Source organism: Loxodonta africana, chromosome 24 (genome assembly GCF_030014295.1).
Source record: "Loxodonta africana isolate mLoxAfr1 chromosome 24, mLoxAfr1.hap2, whole genome shotgun sequence".
Lineage (NCBI taxonomy): Eukaryota > Metazoa > Chordata > Mammalia > Proboscidea > Elephantidae > Loxodonta > Loxodonta africana.
Window position 1 is genome coordinate 49898404 of NC_087365.1, and position 19655 is coordinate 49918058.

Sequence of the window (19655 nt, forward strand, 5' to 3'; positions counted from 1 at the left end):
ACTTCTGTATGAGAACAACAGGCTTGAAAGTACAGGGGAAATATCTAAAGTTCAGGAGTCAGAACAGTCAGAAAGTCCCTCTACCCCCACAAGACTGTTGTACAGCTGAAGATGAACCTGAGCTTTGTGTCACAATATTGGTCTGCTGGCTCTCAAACCGCAGGTGAAAACAAACAGTAAGCCTATCTAGCTACAAGCTACTGCTTGGAGAAAGGGGCCAAGGAGGATTAACAAATGCACACAGTAGTAACTGCAATCTGCTTCCACGATATTCCCAGTCAATTCAGTATCATGCTCTAATTGTGCCCTCCCAGAAATTTATCTGCAGAATCAGTCATAAAAACAGACTTCATACAAAGGTTCACTATTGTGCTATAAATCACCACTGACCCAATATACCAAAAATATGTAAAACCTCAAGCACAACGAAAACGCATCTAAACCAAGTTTACTTATAAGTTGCTCTTTATCTTTTAAGTTCCTAGACAAAAAAAAATTAAATTTAAACATTGTTCATTTCTCGTATTTCCTTTACATAAAATAAACACAATTCACGAGACACAAAAATGTTGCTATAACTTACAATTTTGTCTGATCCATAGATCTTCTCCAGCTGTTCCGCAATTTCCCTTGTTCCATCTGGGCTTCCATCATCTATGATTATAATTTCATAATTGATCCCACTAAAATTAAAAAAAAAAAATTAAATTTGAATTAACATTTGGAGATAAAATGTTCTCAAATTAAAAAAATACCAAAAATATCCCCTGAAGTCTTCTTAAAACTAAACAATAGAAGAATAGTTTAACTTAACTAGTAAAAATATCTGCCTTAAGCATTATGCTCTTTTAAGAACCATCTATATGGGATCAAAGTGACAACAGCAACTCGAAAGATTAGACAGGAACCTTAGGAATAGTGAACTTATGTTGTGGGGGAAGAGCAACTCAGAAAAGGAAGGTGAGAATGGTTATACAATTCGAAGGATGTAATCACTGTCAGTAAATAGTACATGTAGAAACTGTCGAATTGGTGTATGTTTTGCTGTGTATATTCTCAACAACAAAATAATTTTTTAAAAATTACCCATTCCTCACCAGGATAAGTAAAAATTTATTGCCGTATTAGTTGGTAACTGGGGTTAGTTGGTAAAGAAAACTTCAATTATCAAACGAAATAAGAAATGCCAAATATTTAGTAATTCACCTCTAAACTCAGTGTGTTGCAAGAAAATGCTATTGAAGAGATAAGATATTAAAATATTCACATGCAGACAATATGTTCTTTAATTAAAACATATGTATATTAAAATATGTTTTTCAATTAAATCATATGATATATATTATATGAAATATTATTCACTAACTATGGAAATTGAATTGTGAAACTTTAATATCAAATCTTAAGTTATACATTTCAAGAGTACCTATAAAAAAGCAATTCAAAATAAACTGAGTTGCTGTAAGTATTTTAAATTTAATCCCCAATAGATTTCAATAATCAGGAATAAAGTCTGATTTAATTTCAACGTAAAAAAACTCCTGTTTAGGATGGTGTCTTAAAACAATCTTCGAAGACACTATTTCAGTAGTTGTACCTATCATCCCACATTACCAGATGAAAAAGTCAGCACAGAATTACAAAAGATTCACAGAGCTACAAAATTAATGTATCTTTCCAGAGTCCCTGGGTGGTGCCAACAGTTATCCACTATTTACTGAAAGATTGGCAGTTAAAACCTGGCACCTTGGGAATAAAGGCTTCTGAAAGGTCAGGGCCTTGAAAGCCCTATGGAGCACAGTTCCACTCTGCACACGTACTGTCACCATGAGTTGGAATCCAACCATGGTTTGGTTTATGTTACTTTGCAATAACTTCATGTGACAGTTTCTATTCTAAAAGCCCCAGGCAAACACTACCTGGTGGATTAATATTACACAGATGTACACTTGATCATCAACATGTCTTCTTTTTTATTTAAAAAAAAAGGGGGGGGGGACATTCTCTTTGTTAACTTTATTAAGAAACTTGAAGAAAAAGAAAAAGGAGGCACAGCCAAACCTCACAACATATATTCTGTTTCCACTTGGTCCCACTTTAAGAAATATATGCAAGAAACTCAACAACATATTCCACTGTTAAATGCTTAAAAAAAGTCAGCTCCAGCAAACTTGGAAGACAAAAGATACACTGACTTCAGCTTCCTACTATAACCTCAAAACTGGATACAGTTCTTTACATGCCAAAATATATAAGATGATTCTAATTGATGTATCTTTTACAGAAGATATAACCCATAAACAAAATGGAGCCATTCAGAAGCACAACTACCCTCCCACGCCCCCCAATTTCAAAGCACCCACTGCTTTGAAAAGAAATCAGCTAATGTGAGTTGTTTTCCCCAATTTGGAAAGAGCTTGTAGAAACCAAAAGAAGATAAACAATTAAATATAAAAAGATGGAAATTACATGAATAAAACGAAAACTTTGAGGGGCCATGTATGTGAATTGACAGTTATCTCAGTCCAAAAAAAAAAAAAAAAAGCAAATTAAAAGAGCAATTTTTCACCAATTAGCTATTCTCAAAAATGTAAGTTTAGTAACGCACAGAATGGCTGCTTGGTGGGGAAACAGGCACTGTCTTGAAAAGGCTGCTAGGGAGTCAGAAGGCGAGACAAATCTTTTTTGACAACAATTTGGCAGTAACTATCACTTTTAAGCGTATCTCTGTTGACCCAGCAAATCCAGTATGAGGACTTTACCCCTGGTTGTTGTTGTTAGGTCCCATTGAGTCGATTCCGACTCATGCGGACCCTACGCACAACAGATTGAAACACTGCTTGGTCGTGTGCCATCCTTACAATCGTCGTTATGCTTGAGCCCATCGTTGCAGCCACTGTGTCAATCCACCTCGTTGAGGGTCAGTAGCAAAAAAAGAGCCCTGGTGGTGCAGTGGTTAAAGCACTCAACTGTTAACCAAGAGGTCCACGGTTTGAAACCACCAGCCACTCCGAGAGTAGAAGATGAAGTGTGGCAGTCTGCTTCCGTACATATTTATAGCCTTGGAAACCCCATGGCGTCAATATGAGTTGATCTGTTTTTTGTGTGTGCGTGTGTACTGGCAAAAGCAGGAGTGTGTTTGTTACAAGACTCTTTTAGTAAAGGAGTATGTATCAAGCATAGCGGTTAAGAGTTCAGCTGGTAACCAAAAGGTGGGCAGTTTAGAGTCCACCAGGCACTCCTTGAAAACCCTATGGGGCAGTTCTACTCTGTCCTACAGGGTCGCTATGAATCGGAATCAACTTGACAGCGATGGGATAATAAGGCATGAAAAAATTCCCTGTTCTTATTTGTAAAGCTAAACCTCCCCCAAAAAACAAACAAAAAACTCTGGAAATGATCTGTGTTCACTAATATGACCCGGTTAAATTATAACACGCCCATACAGAATACTACCCAAGGTTTAAAGAAAAATGCTGTTTACACGCGCTGAGGTGGAAAGATCTTCAGCGATGCGTACAGCGTGATGCTATTTGGGTAACCTTAAAACAAGTTACTTCGTATTGGTAAAGAATTTTCTTCAGTTTTTAAAAAATTGTATAACCTTACAAACTGAAACTCCAACACCTCCCCACCTCCCCGACCTCCAGTTTCTATCAGCGACACCAAATACCCACAGTCCAGGTGATAAGATGTACGCATAGCCCTTCTGTTCTCTCCTTTCCAAAACGGCTACCCTGCCCTCCAACACCTCCCCAACCCACAGAGACCAAACCTCATTCTTACATAAGCCCTCAGCGCCGGGCGGGGAGTGAGCGCGCTCCTACAGATTCCTGCCGGAGATCTGATGGCCTAGAGGAACGAGTGAGGTCAGGCTTTCAGCCTCGCTCTGAAGTTAAAGAATGGCCGGCTCATTGGCGGGGAGTAAAAGAAAATCGTTTATAATAAAAGAGTGTCTCACAAAACCCAAGGGCAAGTATGAAAGCCAGTGCACAGAGAGAACAAGAAATGTATCGCCTATTTTCCTCCCTGAAGCTCCCTACATTAGCCGAGGAGAGGCCGGGCAGGGCCGCCTCGCGCAGCCAACAGCCGACACAGCTCAGCTCATCTCGGGGCGGCGGCCGGGAGCGCTACCTCTCAGTGAAGCTTTTCACCAGCAGCCACACGACGAGCGGCAGGTTCTCGCGCTCGTTGTAGGTGGGTAAAAGCACAGAAAACTTGTCCTGCCGCGGGGCTCGCCCCTCCGGATCCCGGTGAGACTTGCGAAAGCTACTCCCTTCCATAGAGGCCATGACGGAACTGTGCAAAATGCCGGAAGCGGAATGACGTAAACGCGGTGCGGGAAGTGGACGCGTCGGGCCGTACCAAACAAGAGAAGAGGGGAATGGTCTCGCTCTTCTAAAGCTCTCTGTATAATACCATTGGGAGTAGTGAGAACCTAGTAATATTTAAAGTAAAATATTAATATTATTTCAGGGAATATATATTCATCACCTTTTTCCAAGCTCCATAAAGTATTTTAGTTTATTCCCGTCGCTAGGAGACGGGAGGCCGGAAACGGAAATACCTTTCACGACAACTTCCGGAGGAGGCCGCCATGGCTGCCCGCGACGAGGTTCTGGCTTTGAGGACTGAAGTTGCCCAGCGTGAGGAAGAGCTGAGTTCCCTGAAGCAGAGGTTGGCTGCGGCTCTTTTGGAGAAGCAGGAATCTGAGTCAGAACGGCTGGTTCTAGTGTCGCCGCTTCCTCCGAAGGCCGCCCTGTCCCGAGACGAGATTCTGCGCTACAGTCGGCAGCTCGTGCTGCCTGAATTGGGCGTGCACGGACAGTTGCGCCTGGCGACCGCCTCAGTGCTGGTCGTGGGCTGTGGTGGGCTCGGCTGCCCATTGGCGCAGTACCTGGCAGCGGCCGGCGTTGGTCGCATTGGCCTGGTGGACTACGACGTAGTAGAGATGAGCAACCTGCCCCGCCAAGTGCTGCATGACGAGGCACTGGCCGGGCAGGCCAAGGCCTTTTCGGCGGCCGCCGCGCTGCGCCGCCTCAACTCGGCGGTGGAGTGCGTGCCCTATGCTCAGGCCCTTACGCCAGCCACCGCGTTAGACCTGGTCCGCCGCTATGACGTGGTTGCCGACTGCTCGGACAACGTGCCTACTCGCTACCTGGTTAACGACGCATGTGTGTTGGCGGGCCGGCCTCTCGTGTCGGCCAGCGCCCTGCGCTTCGAGGGCCAAATTACAGTCTACCACTATGACGGCGGGCCTTGCTATCGCTGCGTCTTTCCCCAGCCACCCCCAGCGGAGACGGTGACCAACTGCGCGGATGGTGGGGTGCTCGGCGTCGTAACAGGGGTGTTGGGCTGCCTCCAGGCGCTGGAAGTGCTGAAGATCGCAGCGGGTCTGGGCCCCTCTTACAGTGGCAGCCTGTTGCTTTTCGATGCTCTCAGAGGCCATTTCCGCTGTATTCGGCTCCGGAAGCGCAGGCCCAACTGTGCAGCTTGCGGGGAGCGGCCCACTGTCACTGACCTGCAGGACTACGAAGCTTTCTGTGGTTCTTCAGCTACGGATAAGTGTCGCTCCCTGCAGTTGCTGAGTCCAAAAGAAAGAGTTTCTGTCACCGAGTATAAGCAACTTCTGGATTCTGGGACATCTCATCTGTTGCTGGATGTCAGGCCTCAAGTGGAGGTGGACATCTGTCGTTTGCCTCATGCCCTACACATCCCCTTGAAACGTTTAGAACGAGGGGATGCGGAGAGCCTGAAGCTCTTACGAGAAGCAGTCCGGGAACGGAAACAGGGCGTACAGGAAGGGGCAGCTGTCCCCGTTTATGTGATTTGCAAACTGGGAAATGACTCCCAGAAAGCCGTGAAGATCCTGCAGTCCTTAACAGCAGCCCAAGAGTTAGACTCTTTAACAGTTCAGGATGTTGTGGGGGGCCTCATGGCGTGGGCTGCCAAAATTGATGATACATTTCCGCAGTACTGAAACGGCAACTGTAGCCTTAACTTCTGAGATATGTGGATTGCCGTAATATCTCAAAGATAAATTTATTTACATTTTTCAGAAATGTGAGGAAGAGACTGGGATTCTACAAAAATACATGGGATCCTTTTTTATGAGGAGCTTTTTGATTGGAATTTATTGGATGACTTTTATTTAATAACAAGTACTTGTTAATAACACTGTTTCTGAGAACCCTCTTGTTTTCACCATTTGGAGAGTTTTGAACCCATTGTTTGTAATGTAAGGGACAGATTTTGTGTTTTAAACTTCAGATCATTTATTCAACCACTTGTTTCTGCCTTACGCCCCTAAAAAAAAAACAAACCTGTTGCTTTTGAGTGGATTCCACCTTGCAGCAACCCTATAGGACAGAGTTGAACTGCCCCATAGGGTTTCCAAGGAGCACCTGGTGGATTTGAACTGCCAGCCTTTTAGTTAGCAGTGGTAGCTCTTAACCACTATGCCACCGGGTTTTCCGCTTTCCCCAAAGATCTTTAAATGGTCCATTTTATGCCTGGAATTGGGATGTACAAACTTAGTCTTACCGAATTGATCACAGCTTATTGTTTAGTGAGGTATTCTTTGGGTTTGATTTCTACTTCAAAGGATAGAATATTTGAAATAAGTGTTTTAATATTTAAATTGTTTTAGTTATCTGGGAAGTGTTATTCAGTTAAACATTTTGAATTAATTTAAGATCTTTAAGTCCAAGTCCTAGCCTCTTCTCATCCTTTTATTTTGCCTTTTCTACTTTGGTTTAGTGTATTTTATTCCGGCATTTTATGGAAGTTTAAATACAGAGTTTTTTGTTTGTTTAACATTTTCATGAAATGGAAGGTAGTCTGCCCTGCCTTCCCTGTATACAACAAAATTAAAAGCAGAAATTTAATATATGAGTATATATCAGTAGCAAGTTGAAAAACATGCCCTGCCAAAACGGGGTCTCTGTTCTCCAGCTGATTGTTGACATGCAGGCCCATTGTTGTCAGTTTTGTTGTTTTTTTTTTTTTTAAAGAGAAGGCAGAAATCACAGATGTAAAAGTGAAAATCTTTGTATCTCTGGTGGAAAATTAAAAAAAAAAAAAAGTTTAAAAACTATTGTTGGCAAGTCAAAAGCCCTGCAGGCCAGATTTACTTAGCTGGTCACCACTTTTCAACTTCTGGTATGGACTCTTGTTATAAAAAGATGATTTTGTTCAGTAATCGACTTTAAAATTAGAATAAACATCACTTTTTTACTGGGGGACAAACATATTGTAATTCATTCTTTGAACAACAACAACAAAAAAACCAAACCCGTTATGATTGAGTCAATTCTTTGAACAGATGAGCTGAAAGTATGCCGTGCCCTCTGTTATGAAGATGGGGCAGGCTTCTGTGACTGCTTCTCTCAAGAAGCTGTGGAAATAAATGACTGAGACCTGCAGGGGAGAGCAAAGATGGCTGGCCTGTGTCTCTCAGCTGTTTATTCCAGGGACAAAGCTGGTATATGTCAGGAAACAGGTAGATAGAGGAACTATTTCATGTAAAATGGAATGTCCTAAAGTTAGAGAGTTTTGGTAAATCCTGCCAACCTGTTAGCCATTGGAGACAGATGACAAGAAGCTAACTGCGTGATTAAGGGGGAAAAGAGTTCACTAAAGTGATATGAAGTGTTTTGGGGACAAGCTCAACGAACTTCTAGGAACAATGCCCCAAACTGACCTTGTGAGCAAACTGTCAGCACTGTGCTGCCCTTGCAGGTACTAGAGGAAGTAGCTGCCACAGCCTTCCCTTGTCCAGGCAATCTCTGCTCCCCTAAAAGCCCAATACTCAGCCACTGCACATGCAGGGGAGAAAGGAGCAGGGTCGGGGAACCCCTGCCAAGAGTGACTTTAGGTTTTCTTCTGAATCAGTCTCATGAAGGTGTGTCTGATAGGCAGAGCCTAGTGCATGCCTGCAGTTTAGGTGTAAGGGGAGCTGGGAATTTTGAGTTCTGACTTAAATTAAGGAGGGAGGACTCATGAAGTGAGATTTTCGCAAACAGTGGAAGAATATAATATGCCCACTATGCTATCCAAATCACTTTTATTGTTTGAAATTTTGTTTTCTCTGGGAATTTCGGCTAGAATGTGGGTACAGTCTTACCTATCTTTCACTATTGTAAGAAAATCTAAACTTTTTTTTTTTTCAAAATCTAAGTTAAATGTCAAAAACTAATTCCAATATTCTGAAACTGTTTCCCAGAAGAAACACTCAGTAGGCTGAATGAAGCCTGTAGGCTTAAATAGAAAAGATCCATGATTTGAGTTTTAAATTTGGTGGACGCAGAGGTGGCTGAATGTTGGGGGGAAGCCCAGAACAGCTTTAAAAATTAGGTACCACCTGCATTTGTGTTTTTCATTTGTAGGCTAATCATCTTAGTTAAAATATGAAGAAAAGTATTTTTTGCTCAATCATTTTAACGTCATCATTTCGAGATGTAAATTAATTTGAGACTGATATTTTCGAAAGATTGAAAAACTGGAATCGGGGAGCTACATGCGCTATCCGTCCTTTGCTTCTAGTATTTTGATGAATTGGTTGAATGTAATTTCTTAGAAAATGTCCCTGCATAATAAGTAATCAGAGTGAAGAAGGAGGAAAAGAGTAATGGAAGGGAGAGTTTACACTTGATACTTGTAAAAATTTGCACCTGCATTGTTTTAGGCTAGTTTAGACCCATAAATTAATGGCAGGAGAAAAGAAAGGTAAATGGAATAAGTTAAAAAAAAAAAAAAAAAAAGATTCACTGAAAGATAGACCATATGATTATTTTAAAAGGTTTTTATCCATTGGGGAAAGCTGGGTGAAGGATATATGGGTATTATCTTTGCAACTCTAATATTATTCCAAAATATAAAATTATGTCAAAAAGTTTCAAAACGAAAAATATGCAGAAAGTGTAAGGCTTCCCTCCCTCTCCTAACCCGAGTCCTTCAGGTTCCCTCCCCAGAGACAGTTCAAGTAACCAGTCCTATTATGTTCTTATACATGCTTATTTGTTGTATTTAAACATAAATGGCAATATTTCCTTTATACTGTTCCTACACCTTGCTTTTTAGAAAAGTAGTATATATTGGCTGCAGTTAGGTTTGATTTCAGTTCATGGAGGTCAGCCTTGTTCTTCTTAACCACCGTTTAGAATACCATTATATACATGCATTGTGATTTCTTTAACCCACTTCGTGGACACTTACTTTTTTTAGTCTTTTGTTTTTAATAACAGTGTTTCAAATATTAATGTTTATATCTTTGTACACATGCATTTAACAAATAATAAAGTGCTTACTCTGTGCCAGACAGTCGTAGGCATCCCCGTGAGTATATCCATAGGGTAAACTCCCAAAATGGAATTATGTCAAAGAGTATGTTTTAGTTTCAAACAGGCAGTGACAGATGCCCTTTCCAAGAGGCTGTATTAATGTTTATCAGCATGCTTAAGAATGGCCATTTCCTAACACCTTTACCAGCATATTCCTCTAACAGTCTGATCTTTGCCAATCTGATGATAAAACAAAAACATCGTGTTACTCTGATTTTTTGAGTAAGTTTGAGCAGTGTTTATACACTTAAAATCCTTTTCAGTTTGTAAAAAACAGTTTTTATTCTTAACTCGTTTTTCTACTGCATTGTGTTCTCGTTCTTATTAATATACATGATTATGAAAAAACACATAAGAAAAAGCAATCTATATTCCTTAGCAAGAGTTTTTAATAAATCCATTCTGCAGACATTTATTGAAAGCCTACTTAGTACCAGGCCCTGGCCAAGTCCTGAAGATACAAGATAATTTAGATGTGGGGCCTGCCTTCCAGGTGTTCCCTTCTCATTTTACAACTTTATAGGTATAAGTTACAGAGTCCTTTCCCACCTACGTTATTTCATTCAATTCTGCAACAACTCTGAAATACAAAGTATTATCTCTTTTTCCTACTTTCCACTTACATGTCATTACATCTCAATAGATTTCTCTGGAATAACTTAGTGGGCAGGGAGCTTTGTTCTCAGAGTGGAATCCTTCTGTCGCTAATGAGATCAGGCTCTCTCGTCCCAGTGTAGCATTTTAGAAAAGATTCCATTATACACTGGGTGAATTTTTCAGCTGTTCCCAAGTATCTTGTATGTCCTTATCGTTATCAAAAAAGTTTTTCTTTAGAATGACGATGGGACATCGTGAGCACGGTGAATTGCCAGTATAATGAGGCTTGTATCCTGTTGGTCCACTTTTGATGGTCTCCTCATAGGGTAAGAATCAGTTAGCACAGTCTTTGGTCTTTTTTTAAAGACTATATGGTTAGAGTCAGGGTACATGGGACACCTGGATTATTAGCTAAGAGCAGATATTTCTGACATTCTTCTTTATGGGTTGAATATAATGTTAGGAGTCCTGGTGGTGCAGTGGTTAAGCACTTGGCTGTGAACCAAAAGGTTAGTGGTTTGAACCCACCAGCTGCTCTGTGTGGAAAGGTGGCAGTCTGCTGGAAAGATTACAGCCTTGGAAACCCTATGGGGGCAGTTCTACTCTGTCCTATATGGTCACTATGAGTCAGAATCAACTCCATGGTAGTAGTGGCTTTATTTTTTGATTACATGTACACATACATATGTATATACTCATTTGCTCCTCATAACAATTCTATGAAATAGATAATATATTATCCCTATATTAGAGGTGGGGCAACTGTGGTAGAGAAAGGTTAAGTAACTTGCCCAAGGTCACAGAGCTATTAAATACAGAGCTAAGATTCGACTCAGGCAACTCCCAAGTCCACGCTCTTAGCCATCACATAATGCTGCCTTTTCCAATGGTTTCTTGGATTCCTGGACATGTTTGACCTGATACTGCCCTTCCTGGCATTTTCCCTGCAGTACAGAACCCAGCCTAGGGTCAGGATCACACTTAGTTGTCATGTCTCTTTAGCCTCCTTTCTTGGTCTTTTATGACATTGCCGTTTTTGAAGAACATGGTACCTCCACCCCTTCGCAAACGAACGTCCTGCATTTTGTATTTATTTTGTGATTGTTATTAGAGTGAAGCGAAGCTTCCAGGCCAGGGTCCTGCAGAGGTGAGGTGTTCTTCTCAGGGAGTCACATCTAAGGGGGCAAGCGGCACATGGGGACGTACTTTGACACCCTGAAAATGTCCTGCTCTTCACCAAATTTCTACCCTGGATTTAGCATTCATGGGTGATTCTTACCTGTTTCATCTTCACCGTGATAGCTGCACATGATAATTTGCCAACTCTAGCCCTCCTTCCCTGTTTTGCAGCCTGCCCTTGGCATTCTGCTGTAAGCAAGATACCTTTCTTTCCCTTATTAGCTCTACTATCAGTGTGGATTCCTGATTTTCTCTTTTGGCAATAGTTTAGAGTTCATTACTGTACGCCATTATTTTGGTGCTCAAATTGCCCCAGTTGTAGCCAGTGGGGGCACTTCAAGATGACTCCTACATCCTTGCAACATGCCGCCATCATTTTGGGGGAACACGTTTGTAATAATGGTATGGGGGTGGTGTCTGACCTTTAACTTCACAAGCAGAAGGAGAACCAAGATCAACAGCCCAAGGCTGATTCCTATGAGGCAGAGGTCCGACCTGCCTCCTCTTTCTGGTATCTTTACCAATTCTGACACCAACCGTCCCTCCCACAGCACTCTGTACTTCTCTGCTGGGTTCGATAATTCCTTGCAATGGCCACACAGAACTCACAGACCATACTCATGATTATCGGGTTTATTAGGGAAGTAACAGTTACAATTCAGGCTCAGGAACACTCAGGATACAGTTCTTTCATCAGGACAGCCGCTTCCCAGCCGTGCTTTGCAGGCACACCTCTCCCTGGCCCTTGGCCTCTGGGCAAAGGTACTCAGTTTTCTCTCTCCGTGGGCTGGGAAGCCCACCACCCTGCCTCCTGCTGCAGGTCTCTTGCTGCCGCTTCTCGCTGCCTTCAGTGTTATAGCTTTCTCTGTCTCCTGGTTCCAGGAGCTTCTCAGCACAGAGATCTCGGGTCCGAAGGATGTGCTCACTCTTGGCTGTTCTTCCTAGGTGGTGGTGGTATCTTCTCCTTCCCGCCTCTGGGATGGCTCATTTCAAGCCCAAGGGGATTGCAAAATTGACCAATCCCCTTGATGGGTCACAATTATTTTCACAGTCCTACCCAATCTCTTGGCTGGGAGTTACAGGACCATGGCCAGAAAGGGCACACAAAAGTCATCCATTGAACTGCAACTTTCTTACTTTCTGGCATAACAGGATGTTCCAGGTTCATCCTGTCTCAGCCCTAGAACCAGCCATTTCTCTGACAAGCCCTTTCAGTGGGGAATGGTAGTAGAGACCCAGGTCTGTGTACGAGCTGTAGTCATTGCCAGGTAGGAGGTGGCACCATCAAGGAAGAGAGCTTATAAACTTATTTTTTTAAACTTTATTTTTAAATAACTATAGATCCATAGGAAGTTGCCAAAAAAAACTGTGTAGGAAGGTGCATGTACCCATTACCCAGCTCCCACCAATAGTAACATCTCGCATAGTTATGTGACAATATCCAAACCAGGACTGTGACATTGCTGCAGTCCATAGATCTTATTCAGATCTCACCAGATATACACACACATGTGTGTGTGCACAGGCACCCACACTCACACACGTATAGTTCTATGCAATTTTACCACATTTAGATTCGTGTAACTGCTACCACAGACAAGAAACAAAGCTGTTCTGTCACCACGATGCTTCCGCTGTCCCTTTATAGCCTTGCCACCCCTTGCCCATCTCTAACCCTGGCAACCACTAATAATTTTGTTATTTCAAGAATGTTACATAAATTGAATCATACCATATGAAACCTTTAGAGATTAGCTTTTTCACAACATGATTCCCTTGAGGCACATCCAAGTTGTTGAGTGTATCAGTAGTTTGTTGCTTTTAACTGCTGAGTAGTAACCCCCCAGCCACACTTCGGGAGAAAGATGCGGCAGTCTACTTTCATAAAGATTCCAAACTCGTTGCCTTTGAGTCAATTCCGAAGCATAGCGACCCTAGAGGACAGAGTAGAACTACCCCATAGGGTTTCCAAGGAGTCGCTGGTGGATTCAAACTGCTGACCTTTTGGTTAGCAGGTGCAACTCTTAACCACTGCACCACCAGGGCTCCCTGTAAAGAGTACAGCCTTGGAAACCCTGTGGGGCAGTTCTACTCTGTCCTACACAGCTGCCATGAGTTAGGATAGATTTGCTGGCAGTGGCTGGGTGGGTATTCCATAGTATGGACGTACCACAGTTTGTTTGACCATTCACCCATTCAAAGACCTCTAGGTGGTTTCCAGTTTCTGACTATTATGAATAAACCTGCTATGAACATGAATATGCTTGTTTTTAAGATAAATTTTACTTTCATTTTTCAAGATAGAGTCCCAAACTTTTTTCCCTCCTACTATTTACTTTGGGAGCATTTGTGGTTCAGTGATAGAATTCTTGCTTTCCATGTAGGAGACCTGGTTCGATTCCTGGCAAATGTACCTCACGTGCAGCCACCACCCTTCTGTCCGCAGAGGCTTGTGTGTTGCTATGATGCTGAACGGGTTTCAGCAGAGCTTCCAGACTAAGGCTAGGAAGAAAGGCCTGGCAATCTAATCTGAAAATCAGCCAGTGGGTATGAATCATAACAGTCCCACCCCATTGTGCATGGGGTCATCATGAGTTGGGGGCCAACCTGATGGCAGCTAACAACAACAACAGCTATTTTCTTTGATATTTCAGTTCCCATTTTCAGTGGATTTATGATAAAAAAGCCAAAGCAAACCCAGTGCCGTCCAGTCAATTCGGACTCAAAGCAACCCGATAGGACAGAGTAGAACTGCCCCATAGAGTTTCCAAGGAGCACTTGGCGGATTCGAACTGCTGACCCTTCGGTTAACAGCCATAGCCCTTAACCACTATGCCACCAGGATTTATGATAAATGGCCATTTTCTGGTGCCAATTACACTCGGTTAGCTAGGACCTGCTGTCCTTAGCTCATCCTGGCATGAGAATTGCAACCTGGACGTTCAGACTTCAGAGTGGGAGGACAAGCCAAACTGCCCAAGATGAATGCAAAGTGAAGGCTTGCCTTGAATGGGTAACAAAAGAAAAAACAAAAACGAAAAAAAAGCCCTGTTGCTATCAAGTCGATTCTGACTCATAGCACCCTATAGTACGGAGTAAAACTCTCCCATAGGATTTCGAAGACTGTAATCTTTACAGAAGCAGACCCCCACATCTTTCTCCCACAGAATAGCTGCTGGGTTTGAACCACTGACCTTTCAGCTGAGCACTTAACCGCTGCCCCACCAGGGCCCCCATGAATGAGTAGCGCTCAGAAATTCAGCGCGAAGACTCTCCCGTGACATCTGGGGATTACTGCTCGGTCCAGCTGACGCGGCATATGGAGGGCCATGTGAAAGACCTGCAGATCACACAGGGCACACTTGACACGCATGAGGAACTTGGAATAATGTTTCCACAGCTTCAGGAAGGAAGGCTTAGCTACTGAAAGGAGCAGCTTACTCCACTGACCAAGGTTATTCTCCCCTCTGTCCCTCAGAGCTGGGGGTGAGCCGCAGGGCCTGTGTTCAGCTTCTCTTTCTTGCTGTCTTCCTGCCCTCTGTGAATATTTTTGAGCACCTCCTGTGCGCCAGCCCTGGGGATACGGTAGTGAATAAGACAGACACTCTGCCCTCCCACGCCCACGTGGTAGCCGCAGAGAAGCAGGGAAAAACGAGGCACACAATCAGGACCAGCTACGTGATTTGTGGGGCCCCTCATTCAAAGACTTAAGACTTTCAAGACGGCTACAGTAGATCATTAAGCCAAGCGTGGGGGCCTGCATGACTGTTTAGGTCGTTTATCCACGAAGCTGGCCTGAAAACAATTATTTTGTTCCGTAGTTTCCAGCCAGAGGCCATTTTGCCTCCCCAGGGGACATTTGGCAACATCTGGAGGCATTTGTGGTTGTCACAACTTGGGGAGAGGGTTGCTACTGGCATCTAGTGGATGGAGGCCAGGGGTGCTGCTAAACATCCTTCAACGCATAGTATGGGCCTCTGTGACAAAGAATGATCCGGCCCTATATGTCAATAATGCTGAGGTGGAGAAGCCCTGATCTAGTTAATTACAGTTTTGATGTGAGCCAGAAAGAAAAAAAAATTCAGAGGGTTTTATGAACACTGACAGCCAGGGGACCTGCCTTAGTCTGGGGAAAGCTTCTTTGAGGAAACGATCTTTGAGCTGAGACACAGAAAAATGTGAATGACTTAGCCAAGCTAGGGAGGAAGAGAGAAGATAGCAGATGTTGGGGCTTTAGGGGGTCAATACTGAACACCCTTCTCCTCCCTACTGTGGAAGACAATAGTGAAAGTACCACCTTTGTTGCTAAGAAGTCCCTGGGTGGTGCAAATGGCTAAAACACATGGCTGCTAACTAAAAGGTTGGAGGTTTGAATTCACCTAGAGGCACCTCAGAAGAAAGGGCTGGTGATGTCCTTCCAAAACAGCAGCCATTGAAAATCCTATGGAGCACAATTTCTACTCTCACGCACATGGTGTCACCCCTAGTCAGAGTCCACTTGACAGCAGCTCGTTATAACTAACAAAGCTACTTGGAGACTGTGCTTAAACCCTTTACCATTGAGTCGATTCCCACTCATAGTGACCCTAGCCTTGCTAAGATGCTGCTTCCCTTCCCCTGACCTGCAGGCCCACCCCCAGGAACAAAGCTCCCTTGCTCCTCACCAGAACGCACCCTCCTGACCCTGTAGGCTGACCTCAAAAAGAGGAGAGAAGAGGGGCCGAAACACATCCCCAATCCCTTCTCCCAGATTAACTCTCTCATCTCCCCAGAATAGGCATGAGAGCAAGGGCTGAGAGCAGCTTTGAAACCAGTTCATTTAGGTCCGAATCCCTGCTGAGAATTTGCATTTCCACCCCAGATGTGCTGAATCAGAATCTACATTTTAACAATAGCCCCAGGTGATTCTTATGTATAACATCCCAGGAACTTGTTAGAAATGCAAATTCTCAGCAAGGGTTCCTCCTATTAACTAATGGAGAGTAAAACCACCTGGGAGCTTTGAAAAGCCCACCAAGAAGGCTGCACTACAGCCCAACTAAGCCAGAATATCTGGGGGTGGGATCCAGCATTAGCAGGGGCCTATTTATTTATTTATCTACGGACCCCTGCTGGCGAGACAGTTAAGAGATTGGCTGCTAACCAAAAGGTATGCAGTTCGAATCCACCAGCCACTCCTTGGAAACCCTATGGGGCAGTTCTACTTTGTCCTATAAAGTTGCAAACCAAACTGATTCTATGGTAGTGGGTTTGGTTTGGCTGGTATCTACAGAAAATAGTGCCTATGGCAATTAGTTTTAAATTGCTGAATGACCTCTCACAGCTGGCTATGGAAACTGCTATGGCCAATGGAAACTGCTCATTAGCGCCCCTCCTCAGGCAGCACCCAGGACACACGCCCTACCTGCCATACCTTAGCTACACCTCTGGTTAGTATTTTTTACCCCCCACCCCCAGTTGCCAAATCAACTACAGGATGTCCTATCAAATTTGCATTTCAGTTATGACACAGTAGGTGCTTGACTGGTAGCTGAAAGGTTGGTGGTTCAAACGCACCCAGAGGTGCCTTGGAAAATAGACCTGGTGATCTTCTGAAAGGTCACAGCCTTGAAAGCCCTATTGAGCACAGTTCTACTCTGTACATATGGCATTGTCATGAGTCAGAATTGACAGCAACTACAACAACTAAATGAAAGATTGGCTGTTCGAACTCACCCAGAGGTGCCTTGAAAGACAGGCCTGGCAATCTTCTCCTGCCATAAATCCCATGGAGCTGTTCTACTCTGCACACGTGGGGTCAGCATGAGTTGGAACTGACTTGGCAACTAATAACAACGTATCCCAAATATTGCATGGGACATACTTATACTAAGACAGTATTAGTTGCTTATCTGAAATGCGAATTTTACCGGGTGTCCTGGATTTTTATTGCCTAAATCTGGCCACTCCAGGACCCCAGGTGGTTCCAATGTACAGCCAAAGTTGAAAACCACTGCTTTAACCAAAGTGCCTCTCCAAGGAATCATGAGTGTCCCCCTACCACATCCCATTGCCTTTGCGTCTCTTGAACTAGGTGTAATAATTGAGCCTATGGACAACCAGGGTGGGCTGTTCCCATGGGTGAATAATGGCCTCCTTGCCCAGTCCTGGCCCTGCCTTCTTGAACCCCAACGTCAACCAGTGACCCTTGGTGAATCCCCCTGGTCTGACTGGCTCAGAAATGGGCCGGGAAAAGCACATTCGTTAAATCAATACAAAGGCTACTCAGCACTCCACACTGAAAATTAATTCCGTATTTCATTTCCCATCTTAAATTATGTCCAGCTTTGTTGTCCAGTGTGACTCACCAGGGGTTCAGTAATGAGGTTAAATATACTCCAATAATAAAAGCCAACAGTATATTTCCCCACATTTGAATATAAAGTCTGTCTTTATTATATTCCTTGGGACAAATTAATGTCTAAAGATTCCTTGTAACTGAAAGTGCAAGTAAATTGAAGTTCAAATGAATTAAAGGCTAAACTCAAGTCCCCTTGCCCTTATGAGTTGTAAGTCCAAAGCAATTGGGGCTGAAATGCATCTCCCTTAATTTCCTCTTCTGCCCAGTCCTGGCTGTGTGGCATCTCATTATGAAGCCAGGTAGAGTAGGTGGTCCTTCAGCAGCTGCAGCCTGGGGTGTTCCCCCTGGAACAGGTGTAGTTCCTTCAGGATCTCAGAGGTGGAATTAGTCTCCCAGGAGCCCCTCTTTAAAAGGCTGAAAGAGGGATAGTGTAACCGCACTATAGCAGCACCAGCCTATGCCCACAGCATTTTTATAAGGAATCCAATTCCAGCCCTGAACATCTCCCCAAGCGAAATGATGCTTTCACAGCTCACTTCCTGCTCTAGTCCAGGCCCATGTTATTTTTGCTAAAGAAACAGCAGGAAATAATGTTGGTACCAGCTTTGCCAGGATGCCAGGCAGCCTGTGTCCAGTGTCCAGAAGTCTACAGCTTGTGAACATAAGCCACTTGGAACAGAGGTCTGCAAATGTTTTTCTGTAAAGGGCCAGATAGTAAATATTTTTGGCTTTGCAAACCATGTGGTCTCTGTTGCAACTACTCAATTCTGCTGTTGTTGCATGAGAGCAGCCATAGGTAGACAGTGTGGCTGTGTTCCAATAAAACTTTATTTACAAAAACAGGTGGTGGGCCGTAATTTGCTGACCTGAATTGAGAGAAATCTCCACCAAAAGGTTACTTTTAGCAGTAGGCGTTGCCATATCTGGGGGGAAGATCCATTTTGCAGAGGTCTTCCTCAGAGAGTAGTGTTTCTTTTTGTAAAGTTCAGAAATGTGAGGGTTTTATTTGAGGTCCTTTCCTTTCTGTCTAGAATAATAATTATAGCAAATAGTGATCCAATGCAGTTCACTGTGTATCAGCACTAAGTGCTTTATACTTATTCACTTATTTAATCTTCACGGGAACTCAGATACTATTATTATTCTCATTTTACAGATAAGGAAGCAGAAGTACTAAGAAATTAAATAACTGTCAAAGCCTACACAGCTAGAGAGTAGTAGAGACAGGATTTGAATCCAGGCAGAAAACACCACCATGCTGACTGGTTCTAGTGTTCATTCAAGAGGGCTCTTGGCGCTGCCCACTGGGGAGAGCCTGCTTGAGAATTAAGCAGTGAGGGGAAGGCAGAGATATCATCCAGGTCAGCCATTCTTTCCCAATAGTTCTAACTAAAGTCTCTGGGCTGACTCCCATTGAACAGTTCATTCAGACAAGCAAGGGTGGGATGCTCTGATTGGCCAGGCCTGGGTCACATGCCCACCCCTGGAACGGGGCTGAGCATGACGTAATCCCCATCCACCCCCAGGAACTGCCTGTTAGGGAGAGGTGGTTTTCCAAATAAAAATCCTGGTTCTGTGCACAGAAGAACTGGAGACAGACGCTGGACAGGCAGAAACAAAAGCTGTGCATGACAGAAATAAAATTCCAGCTGCTTCTGATCCCAAATAAGGACTCTGCTCACTTGGCCAGTGTTCACCTCACACTTCAAAAGGACTGGCTTTCTTTGTCGCTGGGATTTACTGCATCCGTAGGCCTCCCCGCTTGTCTCATCCTGGGACCCCTGACAAAATGTCCAGGTCTTCTCCAGGCTTCTCTGCCCCAGGTCACAGTGTCAGAGAGGCCACATCTCCCACGCCATTCATTCCTCATCACTGTCGGGGAAAACCAACAGTTGACGGTGGCTGCTGTTCTCACTTCCCCTGGCACCAGGCCCTCCTGCGTGGTTTAAAATTGCCCAGAAGTGTGCCTGCTGTCGCAGGAACAGGGGGCGACCTGAGCCATTCAAAACGTTTGTCTCTAGGCATGAACAGGACGGTTAGTCACCTCAGAGTCGCGAGCATCAGGCGAGGTGAGAGACGCCCATTCAGGGCAGCTGCCGCTTGGACAGTTTCAGCTGAGAGGAGACTGTCAGATTTTGAGTCACTTCTGGCTGTTCGCCCCGCCTCCTTCTTTACTGCAAACCCTCCCCAGAGGGCTG

General features: G+C 43.9%; 2 protein-coding genes across 2 annotated transcripts in view; one reads left to right on the forward strand and one right to left on the reverse strand.

Annotated features, from left to right (window-relative positions):
• The window catches only part of DPM1 (dolichyl-phosphate mannosyltransferase subunit 1, catalytic), a 29958-nt gene extending 25640 nt beyond the window's left edge, over window positions 1-4318 (reverse strand). Inside the window, exons 1-2 of the mRNA XM_064276219.1 lie at window positions 4135-4318; window positions 584-683 (exon numbers count right to left, since the gene is read on the reverse strand). Of these exons, the coding sequence (XP_064132289.1) occupies window positions 584-683; window positions 4135-4292 (258 nt within the window). The 5' untranslated portion in view covers window positions 4293-4318. The remainder of the gene's footprint in view (window positions 1-583; window positions 684-4134) is intronic.
• Window positions 4319-4556: 238 nt separating this feature from the next.
• MOCS3 (molybdenum cofactor synthesis 3) lies at window positions 4557-8774 on the forward strand. Its single transcript, XM_003419896.4, has one exon. It carries the CDS (start codon window positions 4598-4600, stop codon window positions 5978-5980), a length of 1383 nt encoding a protein of 460 aa, XP_003419944.1. The 5' UTR covers window positions 4557-4597; the 3' UTR covers window positions 5981-8774.
• Window positions 8775-19655: the final 10881 nt, after the last annotated feature.

Coding starts and splice junctions, on each gene's coding strand:
- MOCS3 (XM_003419896.4), top strand. CDS start 4,598: ATGGCTGCCCGCGACGAGGTTCTGGCTTTGAGGACTGAAGTTGCCCAG.